General features: G+C 44.6%; 1 protein-coding gene across 1 annotated transcript; it reads right to left on the bottom strand.

The window, feature by feature from the left end:
* Positions 1 to 9,666: 9,666 nt before the first annotated feature.
* Positions 9,667 to 15,512, bottom strand: PPIL1 (peptidylprolyl isomerase like 1). Its single transcript, XM_081010564.1, has 4 exons — positions 15,354 to 15,512; positions 14,123 to 14,277; positions 13,621 to 13,689; positions 9,667 to 12,563 (listed from the first exon to the last, which is right to left on the bottom strand). The coding sequence occupies exons 1-4, from the start codon at positions 15,407 to 15,409 to the stop codon at positions 12,343 to 12,345; spliced, it is 501 nt and encodes a 166-aa protein (XP_080866690.1). The 5' UTR covers positions 15,410 to 15,512; the 3' UTR covers positions 9,667 to 12,342.
* Positions 15,513 to 15,521: the final 9 nt, after the last annotated feature.

Here is a 15,521-nt window from a genome sequence, read left to right as displayed (position 1 = left end):
AGAGGGATGCCCTAAGGAAAAGCAGGGTATTCTGGGATCAAACCAGAAAACAGGAAGACTTCTGTAAATCCAGGAATTTCCCTGGAAAATAGGAAAACTTGGAGGATCTGCAGTCCTGATGAAAATCTCTCAACACATCCCTACTATAAGACACCAGAATGACACTTCCATTGGCTCCAATGAACCATGCCTTCAGAACCAAGAGCACACCTGTCAGGGCTGCCTCAAGTCTCAGCTCACAAAAGACCAACGCCTATCTTTTCTTATATACAAAAGTGTTTATTGCAGTTCATTGTTTGCTTCAGATCCGAGGCGCGCAGCCCTACGTCTGCTAGGCTTAGACCGCTGAAGTCCCTTCTGAATCCGTCCCTCCCCTGCACCAGTTTAAGAGGCTTGCGCTGCTCCACCTCTTTCTCTCTTTCCTTTTCCGCAGGGTCTTTCTGCCCGCTGGGGTTTCGCCCCTCCTGGATTCCTCCGACGCGGAATCAGACTGCTCTTGCCCCCTCCTGCGGGCTTTGGGACCTGGCCCCTCCTCCGGGCTCCCTGTACTTCCGCGCGCCTCTACATTTGAACTTGGCGCGCGCGCCCAACCTCTAACTTTCCTTTTGACAGCTATGCTACTCCCTTCACTACTCCCCTCCCCTTCCGGGAGGGTGGCTTGCTCCGACCTCCCTCCTTTCTCTACTGCCGGAGCCGCCTCCCCTGATACACTGGAACCTCCACCCCCTTCGCTGCACTCTGGCGGGGAGGCTGGTCCTGACGCCCAGCTGCCACTTTGGGATCCCCCGCTGGCCCCCTGCTCCTGACACGTCCCCCCTGGGGCTCCCCTGGCCTTGACCACCGGCGCCCCCTTCTGGGAATCCTCTGATTCGCTGGAAAGACTCATGGAATCTCTAGAGTCATTGTCATCCTCTTCCTCGCTGTCCTGGGATTCATCCCCATCGCTCTCCATCTCCTGCCTACCCTGTGCCTCTGTCCCTGAACCCCTGACAACACCAATGAGAACTGTGGCTATTTAGAAGGGGTTCCCCGCTCTCCCTTCTTTACAAAAGAGTTAAAGCCAGACTGTGGGAGCCAGTGTGGTGTAGTGGTTAAGAGCGGTAGTCTCGTAATCTGGGGAACCGGGTTCGCGTCTCCGCTCCTCCACATGCAGCTGCTGGGTGACCTTGGGCCAGTCACACTTCTTTGAAGTCTCTCAGCCCCACTCACCTCACAGAGTGTTTGTTGTGGGGGAGGAAGGGAAAGGAGAATGTTAGCCGCTTTGAGACTCCTGAAGGGGAGTGAAAGGTGGGATATCAAATGCAAACTCTTCTTCTTCTTCTTCTACACCCCAATTCACTGTTCTTCATTAGCAATGCACTGTTTCTTTATGTTTAGCCTAGGCAGTCTCAAGGCTTCCAAATGGCCACAAATGCCCCATTTTTCAAAGTAACAACACCTCACATCTGCCTCCCTAAATAACTCACGTCAAGACAGGTTTCTTCGGCTGCTCAAGTTAGATACGAAATATTGGCTTGCGCTGCATCCCTTTCAAAGGTGTCCTTTTTTTGCCTCTTTCCAATTCTGAGTTTCCCTCTCAGTCCTAATTACCTTACAGGTAGAAGCGCTCTCTCCCCCCCCCCCAAGCCAGCCAGCCAGCCAGCGCTGCTGAATAAGCAAGGCCTGATTCATTTCTATGCAGGGCATCACTCCCTGTCACTGCCTGCCTATTGCGCCTGACATATTCTGCCAGCAAAATGATGATTAAATTGGGGTTAGGGAGCGGAGGCAGCCCTGTGCTGCTGTTGCCCCTGCATTTTGCACGATGGCCAGTGTTGCGGCATTGATGGAAAATGATGTTTCAAGGCAAATTGTGTGTTCTGTTCCTTTTCTGTTCACACTCAGACATACAGCCGCTCCAACGGAACACGCTTTTGTTCATCTTCATTGGCTTATCAAAGCTGAGCCAAAATGCACACACTCATTGATAGTTCTGGCGATATATTATTCTGAACTGAGCCTTGGTCTGTTGCCAGTGAGCCAAGTGACAATCTGACAGTCTCTTCAAACCCAAACAGTTCAAAAGCAGGCAGTGAGCACAAGATAGCAAAGCAAGAATGGAATAATTCTGGCTTTCTAAGGTGGCAAAAAATCCTAAAAAAATTAAATCACAGCCCTTTGCTATCTTTGCAAAAATAGTCTTGCTTCCATCACACTTAATGAGAGCTTTGCCGCTGACTTGGATGGAGCCAAGATGTAACTTTTGCATATTGAAAGGCAACAAAGCTTAACTTCGATATCCCAAGAGACGCAGGGCAGAGGTGGCTCTATAAAACTGTTCCCCAGAGCTCCAATCTGCACAGCAGACCTGAAATTACCTGGCTTATAAATTTATATAATTGCATGTGTATATGAGGATTTAGGCACAGGGACATTGTAAGGGCACATCTGTGTTTGCTGTTTACCACAAGTGCTGATTTGAAGCATCTGTTATATACACCTGACTTGCATAATCTCTTCAAACAACATATGGGAAGAGAATGTGGAATTGTGTAGTAAGATGTCATTGATTGCATACACGTGGCATTTTATCGTAGAATCAATGGAGACTAACAATTAATATCTTTGTCTATGTCATCCACACGAAATCAAGATTCATTGCATATTTTTTGCCCCTGAAAAGGGTTTCTTCTGAAAATAAAAGCTCACTGCAAATTGATACACTACCCCAGAGTGTGGCCATTTGAGAACAGAAGAAGAAGAAGAAGAAGAAGAAGAAGAAGAAGAAGAAGAAGAAGAAGAAGAAGAAGAGTAGGAGGAGGAGGAGGAGTTTGGATTTGCTATCCCGCTTTATCACTACCCGAAGGAGTCTCAAAGCGGCTAACAATCTCCTTTCCCTTCCTCCCCCACAACAAACACTCTGTGGGGTGAATGGGGCTGAGAGACTTCAGAGAAGTGTGACTAGCCCAAGGTCACCCAGCAGCTGCATGTGGAGGGGCGGAGAAGTGAACCCGGTTCCCCAGATTACGAGACTACTGCTCTTAACCACTACACCACACTGCCCACATTGTTGGGCAGCCCCAACAATGGCAATGGCAGTCTTTAGAGGCACCCTTAATGCACCCTTGTTTCTAGGATAGGTTTGTAAAATCTGTGCCTACCCTCCTGACTCAGATGGTACTGGAGTAATACCCCCCCCATCCCTGACTACTGCCCATGCTGGCTGGGGCTGGTGGGAGTCCAGAAACATCTGCCGGGGCACAGGTTCTCCATTTTTGGCCTAGGAACACCTCAGAACGTATCAGGTTGTATCCCAAGTTATCTGACAAGTTAAGCATAAATTGACTTTAATCCCACCGATTTCATGTGGACCCAAGTTCAACTAATTCGGGCTGTGTACATATTACTGTTTACTCTGCCTCCAGGGCACTCCCACCTTTAGTGTACAAAGTCAAGCACACATGACATTGACCACAGTCCCTGCACACCCTGTCGCTTCCCGAGAAATACTGCTGTTCAAGGTGCTTTCCCTCAAACCAGCCTCAGCACCAGTTAAGCTGAGGTGTGTACCTTTGAGATAGCTGTTGCACATGTGCAGACGACAACTTCAGTGAAGAGGAGTTTGTGGATGTTGCCGGCGCAGAGAAACAAATCCTGCAATGCAGATCAGCTGAAGATATCTCTGTCCCCTCTCTATGGTGTACAACAATGTAAACATGTGACTTGCAATGCAGCAGAGAAAAGTGACATTGCTGTATTTTAAACTGCAAATGTCTTAGTCTGGATCCAACCCAGAGCCACCGCCGCACACAATCTTCCATATTCCTTTGCACACTTTTCCCTTCCTCCTCTTTCCTCCTTCAAAGTGCCTTCTTTCCTCAGAAATATCTGCATGGGCAGTAACAACCGCCCACAATGCCAATCAATGCCCATCTTGTCGCCACACATGCCCACTCCTATATATACCTCTGTACAAGCTGACAAGTGTCAGGAAACATCTTTGAGATGCTGACACTCGAATTGTGTCATTTCAGCCATAAATCTTACCACCCTCCCATTAACAACAGCAATCTCACTTCTGTACAGAGTAGCTGAAAACCCTCGGGGGAAGTTGATAAATGTAAGATAATGAAATATAAGCTCTACTGATAGTCTTGAGGAATGAATATCGGAATTGCAGGGTTCTCCCCAGCCCCCATCAAGAAGTCCTTGTTCGTAACATGTTAGCTGCTTTCTGGAGCTGTATGGCTAGTAAGTGTTTGCTGGGCTGGGGACGCTGCGTTTCTCTGGTTAATTGGCAATTAGATGCTGATTACATTTCCTGTAAGACATTGTCACTGTGAAGCCAATAAGAGGCAATTATAATTATAGTGTAATTTGCACTCAGTTCAAAAGCTATTGGTAAGCTCCTGTGTTACATTATAAGGACACTGATTATAGCGCATCCAGCATGCAAGGAAAATATTATATTACTCGTCCGAGATTCACAGTCTGATTGTGGGCTCATTAATTCAAAAGTAGGACCCACCGAGTTAAATGGGGTTTAGCAGTATGGACCAAACTGCACATTACATTAAGTAAACATGATGAAGACCTTTGTAACAAGAAGCAGCCATGGGGAGTGAGAGGAATCAGCACTGGAGACGGAGACAGTTTAAAAATAAAAAAATAAATTAATAACTATTGTGTGGCGGTAGAAGTGGGCTTCTGGAATTCTTTTGCATTTAATTTGAGTCAGCTTGATAAGACCAGGATAAGGTGATTTTAGCACTGGGATTTATTGTGAGGGGATACACAATCGTTTCCGAAACGAGTTACTATTATATGGTGCAAGGGATGACACGACAAATGCATTCAGCAAGCAACTGATTTGGAAAATAAGGCAGGAAATGTCTAAGCAAAACTATTTTCAGATGGTGTGCATATATATTATTTGCTCTCAGTCGAAGTAAAAACAGCAATTAAGTCCTGTTTGCATGGAATGCAGCAGTGTGTTAAGAAAATACACTAAAATCTAATCCTTAAAAAAAAGGTCCAACAATCAAATTGATCTTTAAAGGTTCCTCAATCAATTGCCTTAAGAACAACATGGACCATCTGAAGATATCAGTAAGGGAGAAGCTGAAGGGGCATTTGATACGGAAGACCTCTCTCTCTGCCAGTGGAGCAAAAGATCTGTCCCTGGAGGCTTTCCTGGTGCAGAGGGGCTCCGCCAGCAGTGGGCCAAAAACAAACAAAAACAGTTGGTATTCCAGGAATGCTAACGCATGCACAAGACCCTAAGCCTTCTCTCTCCTCAGAGAAGGATCTTGGGGTCTCAAATTTCAGTGGTGCCCCAATGCGACGCCAAAATTCAGCAACCCTCCGCCTCTCATGCTCCATTGTAAATAATAGTCCCCCCCCTCCACGCCCAGTGCGAATGAACCAGTTGCGATCCCCTAAATCTTATGTTCTTTCTTTGATGAGCATCACCCACCCCACAGCTTCCAAACAGGCCTATGGCTATATCAGTCCAGGAGCTGGCATTATATATCCCCTCCTGTTGCTTAGATCAGTGCTACATTTCCCAGAGTCCCTGAGGAATCTTAAACTGTCTTCCACCAAACCTGCTGAAGCAAAGCAGGGACAGCCTACCTATAAGGTAGACTGAGACAGCCTCCTGGGGCGGTGGGAATCCATAGGGTGGTGCCCCACAGGTGCCCCTTGTGCCCCCACCCAGCCCTATCAGAGAAACTAGTAGAAGGAGTAGCGGGTTCTGGGGTCCAGTGAGATCTCAACAACAACAATTTTATTATTGCTGCCCACCTGACTGGGTTGCCCCAGCCACTCTGGGTGGTTCCCAACAAAATATGAAAAACACAATAAAACCTCAAACATTAAAAACTCCCTGTACAGATGACTAAAAGTCAGATAGATGTTTATTTCCTTTCCTTCACGGGGGGTGGGGTGGGGACACCTTCCTGTTTTGCTTCAGGTGGCAAAATGAGGTGAACCTTATTTCATCCCACAGCGAATAAGGGTGGAGAAGTTGCCCGTTTGTGATCAGTCAATCCTGGAAAACTTAAGTAGTCAAAAGAGGCAGCTCCCTTGAGTTCTCTTAAGTTACAGTATGCCTTATGCACCAGGAAAACAAAGCCACAGTAACCCCACAGTTACTAGGCAGCCAGCTCCATCCATACACTAACCAAGCTGCTTTCAGGTAAACTTTAAGATTGCTTTTTTCTTTTAAACCGATTGCAGATTGATTATCTGAAAAGATCAGTGCAGCCCCTCAAAAGCTTTTCTTAGGGAAGGAGAAAACAAACCGTGATAAAAAATAACGTTTCCTCCCAGCTCATCACACTGAAGAATGTAATAAAACATCTGGGAGAGTGAAGGGGTAACTTGAGAAAAATGAAACACGATTTTCAGAAAGCTTTATTTTCCCTCTTGTTCTCTCTATTAAGCTCTCCCCCCCCCCCCACCCTGACTTCACAATTCATCCCAAAGAACCAAGCCAATGTGATATAGTGGCAGGAGCAGGACTTGGTAGATGAGGGTTCAAATCCTCTCGGCTATGAAGTCACTGGGTGACTTTGGAGCAGTCAGTCTAACCTACCTCACAGCAGTGCTATAGGGATTAAATAAGGAGAGGGAGAACGTTTTATACCACCCCCAAGCTCCTTGGAGAAAAAAGTGGGATATAAATGTGATAATTAAATATAATAAAATAATAATATACTGTCATCAAATTCAGTCTGCCAATTTTGGTTTCTTTCCATTTCTCATTTTTCCACATTTGTTTTTCTGCATTTTGTGAAGCTTTTTTTAAGACAAGAATATCATTTTAGTGCAAATTTCTCCCAATATCTGCAAGCTTTTCTTCCTAATATGATGCAGATTTTAATATTTTCACTAACATGCATTTTTGTACACACATTTCCCCTCATATATTATTTCCACACACATTGCGTATGATCCAACTAATGAGTCCTGTCAGCGGAAGCCCTTCAGAAGGATTTTCTCTTCTGCATTGGAGGCCCATGGGAACCTCCAGAACAGAATGTGGGGGAAAGAGGGGAGGGTTGGCTTCATCTGACAAGCCAAGACCCTTTCCCTGATGGAACGATCCCTGGTTGGTTGGAAAACTGCATCACAAAATTCGGAGAAGTGCACATTCCTAAGGATAATTGAGTTTCGGTTGGCATACTGTTTCAAGAAGCGTGAATTAGATAGTTTCTCATTAAAATGCAAACAAAATGGAATTTCTCCGTCGTCCCTAGTCATGGGTGTAGGTGTATGATCTGGGAAATTAGAGCATTTTGAATCAGTCCACTGATGCATATGTGAAACCCAGGAATGACCTGAAAGAGATGCTGCACTTCTGTGTAATGAATTATGAAGATTTTAACCTTTAAATCTGAGATTAAATTTTTTTTGGGGGGGGGGAGTAATTGGAGATTTTCAGGTGCATAATGTGAAGACATAATGTGAAAAGCCTTTGATTACCAGGCAGTGCTGATACACCTCACATCAGTTTTTTTAAAAGTACTGTAAATTAAATTCTGGAGAGGTTCTGCCTATACCCAGGGCCAGCTCACACAGGAGGCAAGGTGAGGCGACCAGCTTGGGCAGCAGATTCCACAGGGGCATCAGATGCCAATGCAGATCTTATGCCTGATGCAGATCTTCACTCATTCCTCCTTCCCTGGTGGGGAGGGCGTGTGCCATTTTGTGGTTCACCTCAAGTGCCACCATGTCTTGGGTCGGCCCTGCCTATATACATTTTGCAATGCCAAGGCAGTCCAATTTAAACCTTTAACCGCTTCAGCCCTGAACAATTCAGTGAATCTGCTTGCATTTCCTCCTTCCTGAGCACCTGCTTGCATAGTTCTAGCTCCACATGACGGCCACTAGTAAAATATCCAGCATTATCTTGCCAGTCCATTTGGAAGAATAGCTGTGGAATAACACTGCCGCCTAGGGGCCGGCTAAAGATGTCGCAACACCAGGATAGGTATGGTGGGGAGTTTCTTCTACATATCACCAATGCAGAACGACGGGAACTAAACACAACATACTGTTAAAATAAGCACAAAATACTATTGCAGTTATTGGGCAACCCGCCCCTTCTAAAGCAAGATTGTTAATAGCCAAGACTGGTATACATTTCATTAATGGAAGCTAATGGTTGGGAAATAGCTAGAGATTTTTTTGCAAAATGCAATAGTTCTTTTGGATTCTGTTGCATTAATAACCCTAGTGGAGAGAAGTTCAGTACTTTTATAAGTATCAGGCTTGAACGCAGAATGAAAAGCTGTCTTTAAGCAGAATAACATAGTATAAACAAGATAAAATACTCGCCCCTTCAGTTATCAGGAGCTCCAGGGAATGAGAGCAGGCTCCTGGTCTGGGTTGCTGTTGAAGCTCAAAAGTCAGATCCATCAGAGAGATTTATGTACCTTAGACCCTTAGTCCTGACTGGCCTGGTATCCAAATGTCTCACACCTGTTCTAGAAGCAATTGCTGTGGTAGTGTGAGGGATGGTACATCACCTGCCAGGTGACCTTAAGCTGACAGACGGGGCTAGTATAGTTAATTAATCTTGCTGTCCTACTGCTGGCAAGCACTCAGCTTTCAGCCAGCCCAAAAGCAGATCCTCCCACAGCCTGCTAGCATTCATCCCTGAAGCACAAACAGCAAATCAAGACATGAAAGCAAACCAAAAGCCCTTGAGAATGCAATACCCTTGAGGATGTGCCAATAAGCAAGGAGGAAGAATCATACAAACCAATTGACCCGTCTGCTCAACAGGCAACATTCTTCAGCAATAGGTTTCCCCTACAGAGATTATCTCATAGGTAGGCTGGAAGAGCACTGATGGTGACTTCTCCCATCCCAACCTAAGTGATGTAAGGTAGGTGAACAAACGTATGTGTGTTTCGAAGCAGAGATTGTAGCTGAGTAACAGATGAAAGTGCTTAGTGGGGTGGAAGGTCCCCTCTTTCTCTGGGAACCTGATGTGGGGTAGGGGATCTTTGCCCAGAGTGTTCCCCCTGACCCCTGCTGCTTGCCACCACAGGCACTACCATGAAACCCAATTATTTTTTCTATTGAAGGATATCAATCCCAGGGCCTCAGGGAAGTTAACAGCACCTAGCAGCAGCAAGCAAACTTAATACAGCCTAACTCCGATACTGACTTGGAAACTGAGCGCAGGGCACCCAAGCTGGCTTGCCTGAAATTGTGCCAACTGGTCTGCTTAATCTGACAGTGAAGTTCATGAGCCACCAAGCTCATGTTGCTGCCGGGTGGGAAAAGTTCAACCAGCATCGTGAAATGTTTAGCCTTCTCAGGCAGAAGCCGTAAGAAGATTCTCATAATCTTCAGAAGAATACCGGAGATGATTGAGAAGAAAGCTGCAGAGATTATACATAATGTCCCACCAATTACTAATAATTAGCATTTATTATATACATGTAGAGAGAGGAGAGGAAGTAGAATTCTAGAAAATGTAACCAAGGTACATGGGGAGCTGGGGAGCATGAAACCTCTGGGAAAGGGGGTGCTACAGAGAGCCTGTGTGGTGTAGTGGTTAGAGAGTTGGGCTAGGACCTGGGAGACCAGGGTTCAAATCCCCACTCAAATATAGATTAACAATTGCACTTTAAAATAATGATAATAAAAAAAACAGAACTGAGATGGATGTATAAATACTTACAAAATATTTTATTTGGTTATAAAAATGCATTCAAGTAACACTTGAGTTGCCAGAAGCAGCCCCTAAAGAACTGGCAGGGATCAAATTTATTGTGTAGGACACAAAACATTTAAACAAGGCATACCTTGTTTAGATCAAGAGATGCACTGAAGGCAGTATTAATCAGTTCATTAATATTGCTCATGAAAGTCTGCTTCCCAGATCAACGATGAAACATAACCACTGCACTCTTCCATAAGGCATGAAATCTTGCCCTTTTTGAGAAACAATTTTATGGTATTTTTCAAACCATAAATGATTGCCAGCGATGTGAATCTGATTCCTGGGAATCTGATTACTAGGAAAAGAATGACCATTTACAGCCTTCTGTGTTTTGAACATGGGTATATAATGGTTATGTGATCTGCTGAAATTATTTTGGGAGGGGCCATGTAACAGAACAACAGCAACTCAGTTGCCTAACACGTGATAGTGTTTGGCATGGCATTCTTGCATATATTATGGGGCTTTCATAGACAAAATCCCACCCCCTCACTAGCCGACTCTTTGTGCCCTGAGCAGCCGCAACAGCCATGGGTTAAGTGTTCTGTTATGCCCCATTCTCAGAAAACTAAGTAAGCTATATGCCTCATTACACTACTATTCCAATCACATAGCGACTCTGGCTCTTGAAGTTGATTGATGTTGTCTACCGTGTGAAAATTGCTCACATGCCAAGATCAAGGGCATACAACTGCATCTAGCCACCTAGAACTGGGCCAAAGAAACCCAATGCCTGAAAACAAGGTTATGTTCAAAAGCAGCTCTGACAGTGCCAATTAAGTAGGAAGCCATGGGCTCCAGAAAAAGGGCTGCTAGCAGCCAAAGGAATGCGCCCTACTCATAATGCCAGAGCAGCTGGAATCATGGAAGTTATATTGGTGGGGCTGTTTGCATCCTTTTGTCCTACCCTAAGTTCATGTTGCTGCCCTTGAACAGAGTTAATTTGTGTGCAGATCATAAAATGCTAAATCATACTCCCAAGCTCTCATTAAAGAAACACAGGCAGATGTAACCCAGAACCTTCTGCCTTTGAAGGCAACAGGGTGCCACAGAAACTGTGTGCTGACATGGGCTAATCCAGCTCCAGGGAGGAACTGAGCTCCATGGATTACTTTGATCTTCCTAGCCTGAAGGGGAAAAAAATCGCCTTCATTCGGAATGTAAAGGGAATGTATCTGTTTTCTCTCCTGGCAACTGACTGGATATGGGAGAGCCGCAACCATCAATCTCACCCCCAAGCTGGGATTCTTCCATGCTGAACAGAATTCCTGGATCAACAGGCCCATGCGAAAGATTCCCTATGTGAAGCTTCTAAATAAAAGTTTTCTGCAGAAATGAGAGAAGACACCAACCGTGGAGCTCTTGAGGAATTGAGAGCATATTCAGGGAGCTGCATACAATTGCTAGGTGCTGAGAAAGGAGAGTAAGGTTTCCTAAAGTATCATCATTATATAGAGCAATACTTTAGAATCAGTTAGCATTGCCCTCTACATAGCTGTTATAACTTTGGAAAAACAATTTTGTGCCTGTGGAAACTGACGGTGCCAAGTATGATTTGAAGTCGGAACTTCACTGCCGCAAATCTATGCTAGAAAATGCACTACTTGGAGCTACCTTTTGCCAGAATAAATTGAAAGATTTGGTTAGGTTGTATCTAATGTTGTCCGTGCACAAATGGAAGAGACTTCTACTCATACAGCAGGACTCCACCTTACTCTTCTCCCCCTGCAGTTCCCTACACCCTCAAATTTGGCTCTGGAAAGAGCAGATTTTGGGGTTGCATGGCAGGAAGAAAAGCTGAAGTCCATCTACACCCGTGAAAGTCCACACAAGCAGTGCTGGATTCTGCCCTCAGTATTATCTTGAGAACAAACACTAACCCTGAAGTGTTGGGTTCCCTCCAAACTGGTGCAGTTGTTTTGCAAGGAACCCCAGTTTGATGTATCAATTACTCAGTTTGGGAGGCGCTTCCACAAATGGGGTTTGTGATGCAACATGACTGCAAAACTTTGGCACCGGTTTGGAGGGGATCCCAAATTTTGGGATTTGTAGTTAATGAAGTTCAAACACTATAATAGGAAAAGGTGGCTTTTCAAGATTAGAGTGCTTATACTTTAATTGTCATGCGGATGAGGGGGGTTATTTGTTTAGGTACAGATTTTCAATTATGCAACTTGTAAAAGGTATACTTGGAAGTATATGGCAGCACTGCCTTGAGACCCACACAGACACCCATGACCCAATATGCAATTCTGATGACTTACAAAATACTAGATATTGTCTTATTTCTGGTGCATTTAAGGTGGTTTGTTTACAATACAGATGGCTTGCTGCACTCCAAGTGGACGTGGGGGGGGGGGGGCGGAGAAAGACAGAATAAAGCTTAGAAAGCAACAGCACTGTAATTTGGTGGTACAGGCCCTGTCAAATCATTTCTTGATAAATTTAGCTTCACATTTTTAAAGAAATGTTAACGGTAATTTTAGAAGACACATTTTAATACAGGAGTATCCTGCACCTAAAAAACTAGCAAGTATCTTTCAGAACAAAACAATTATCATCTTAAGAGACCAAACACAATGGAACACCATTAGATTCAACACAAATTTCTCAAATCTTGTTTAGCCTGATGGGAAAACCTTCAAGAGCTTGACATCATCTACTGGACGATCTTGTGCATTGGTTTCCACCATGCCCACTCTGTTGACTATGCCAATTCCTTGGCAAATACGTCCAAATATAGTGTGCTTCCCATCAAGCCATTGAGTTGGTGCTAACGTGATAAAGAATTGGCTTCCGTTGGTGTCAGGGCCTGCATTTGCCATAGCAAGAATTCCTGCACCTAGAGAAGAAAATCTTATGTTAAAATTGGCTTGGGAGTCTAAAGGTACCTAAATACAGACAAAGTAAAAGGGAAAACCTTGGTTTTTTAAATGCTACACCAGTCCTTAGAAGTGATCAGGACTTTGTGACAGAGGTGCCTAACCTCCACACCTCCTGGTATTGCTGTACTGCAACTTCTAGCATGCCTGAGCACTGGCCATGCTGGCTAGGACTAATGGAAGATGATCCAACAACATCTGGAGTGCCATAGGTTAGCCACCTCTACTCTATGAGATCAATGGAACTTCTCTATAGTGAATGCAAGACTGCTCATGCATCCCAGCTGGCTCAGATGGTTCCTGTCTCCCCTGCCCCAACATACACACCGCTGTCCACCTATTCACTTTCTTTGGAAAATCCATTTGGATGAAGTTTTCACTTCTAAACTAAGGCTGCTAGGAAATGTATGTGGTGTGTGTGTAAGGTGTATAAACTTGAACATAGAAGCCCATTTCTTACAACAACAATATGGGAAAAGAATGTAAGCTATACTCTGTGATGAGGACAGTTTAATCTCCTTCCTGCTCCTGCAAACTAACCAATAACTAAATGATTTTTTTTTGAAAAATGATTTTTCATATGCAAAGTGGAAACCTAATGATACATGATTATATAGCATAAGCAGTTAACAAATTTAGATGCCAAGTTTTACTGACTTAAGATTCAAGCCAGGCTTATGGCTCCAGAGGGCAATATCTAACACTGCAAGTAGATTTCTGCTTGCACAAGAGCACTCTCTATTCCTCTCCTCCCCACTCAAGTCTCCTGCACTCCCCCAATCTTCCAGAGCAGATTATGGGAGTGTAGGAAGGGGGCTAGAGAATAGGGGGTTGGACTCAATGGCCCTTGTGGTCTCTTCCAACTCTATGATTCTATGATTCATTCTGCCAACCACCATGACCCTGAAGCTCTTGCACAGAAAGCAACTTTACATCTGTAAGCTTGGAAACTGCCATATTCAGGTGGTGACAGACTTGGCCTGAAGAACTCGAAGCACCTCTCAAAAGATTACCTACCTGTAAACTTTAGTTCTGGATGGAGTTCATCTTCGAACTGCTTGCCATAAATGGATGCTCCTCCTCTTCCTGTCACAGAACAAGACTAGGTAAATCAATTTGCAAAGTCACAGTTGGGACAAAGGTATACTGAAAGTTCCTTGTGAATGTGCAGTACCAGACCACCAAGATCTCCTTTTATTTTACTGGTAAGAGAGGAAGTGCTGACTATCAATGGATATCATCATAATGCTTCTGAGTAAAGGGAGAGTAGCCATCGGTTAAGTCAGAAATCTTTATGTAATCTTACAGCAGGGGGTCATTTGGCCTCACCAAGTGTGATAAATGTGTTCTCCCATTCTTGCAGAACATAACAAGAGCACTATGCAGGATTTGGGGGGATGATGATGATGGTGATGATTGCAAGATCTACTATCCTAACATCACCTTTACTATTCACATTAGTTTGCATCAGCACTGATTAACACAGTATCTGAAGCAGGTACTTTGAATATATTCTTACCAGTTCCTGTTGGATCACCCCCTTGAATCATGAAGTCCTTGATTATCCGATGAAACTTTGTGCCATTGTAGTAACCTCGTCTGGCCAGTTCAGCAAAATTTTTACAAGTTTTTGGTGCATGTTTCCAGTATAGCTCCACAACAATGACGCCCATTCTGCAAAACACAGGCAGAGGAGGATTCCAAACACATTTGTTACATCACATTGATTCAGTGACATCGAGGTGAAAAACCACTTCATATTACAATCTATCAATTTTATCAGGTTTGTTTTCAAATCAAGATGCAAAACATTAAGAATAGCAGCTTTAAAACCTGATGAAGATAAACAGCTTAGATTTTTTAAAAACTGTGAAAGTGGGAGGTCTTTGCATAGTACTGAAATGATATCAAGGAGGGCACTAAGATCACCCTATTCAGGAGAAAAAAATACAGGTCAGCTGCCACTATTGGTATCCACCAGCCACACCCTAGATGACACAGGAACTGCACTTTTGATAGGGACAGTAGGGCCCTCTGGCAGAAACAATCCATGTAGTCCTGTTCCTCCTCCTCTGTGTGAACTGACATCCTACCTATCCCATCTCACCTCCATCCTTGTGTGTTTCACAACATATTATATTACTGCATCTTCATAATAGGCAAATCTGCATATGTTGAGCTTCTGCCCATCATAAAGATACTAAAGGCAGAGGAGCATAAAAAGGAGGAATAGGGAGCCTATAAGTCTCCAGACACTGGATTCCAACTCCTATCGGCCCCATGGCTACCTGGCCAGTGATGAGAGATGATGAGATTTGTACATATGCGGGGAATAAGAAGCATAACAATATGTTTCTGTATCTCTCCAAGCACAAGAACTGGCTGTTCACCCAGCTTTGCCGCCATCCCTTTTTAAATACATATTTGTAATTGATTTTCCCTTTGTTGAAACACACACAGGTTTATGGAGAGAGAGAAAGCAGAAATTAAACAGAATTTTGTAGCTAGTATATAATTAGCCAATGTGGAAATCAGTTCTCAGTGGCGGGCCGGGGAAAAAAATCAACTGAAGGCAAATGAGCTTTTTGACAGCTGATGTAAACACCAGCCTTGCCTCGTGCCGGGTCAGACCATTGGTCCCTCCGACTCAGCGTCATCTGTGCTAACTGGCCTTCCGGGGTCCCAGACTCTTCCCCAGCCCTACCGGGCGACGTTACTTTACCACTGGGCCGGGCCCTTCCCTCACTCACGTAGTCTCCAAAGAAACAGTGGGCGGCTGCCACGTATCGGGGGGCACCGCAGCCATGCTTCCCCCACGCCGGACACACCTTCCCGCCGGGGGAACCAAGCTGGCAGAGCACACTTCCGGTGCAGCTGCGTATGCCGTCCCCTCGCTCTCGGGGAAACGAAGGCCGAGG

The sequence above is a fragment of the Podarcis pityusensis genome, assembly GCF_964106645.2.
Source record: "Podarcis pityusensis genome assembly, chromosome: 6".
NCBI classification, from domain to species: Eukaryota; Metazoa; Chordata; class Lepidosauria; order Squamata; family Lacertidae; genus Podarcis; species Podarcis pityusensis.
This window is presented reverse-complemented; position numbering and strand designations above follow the sequence as displayed.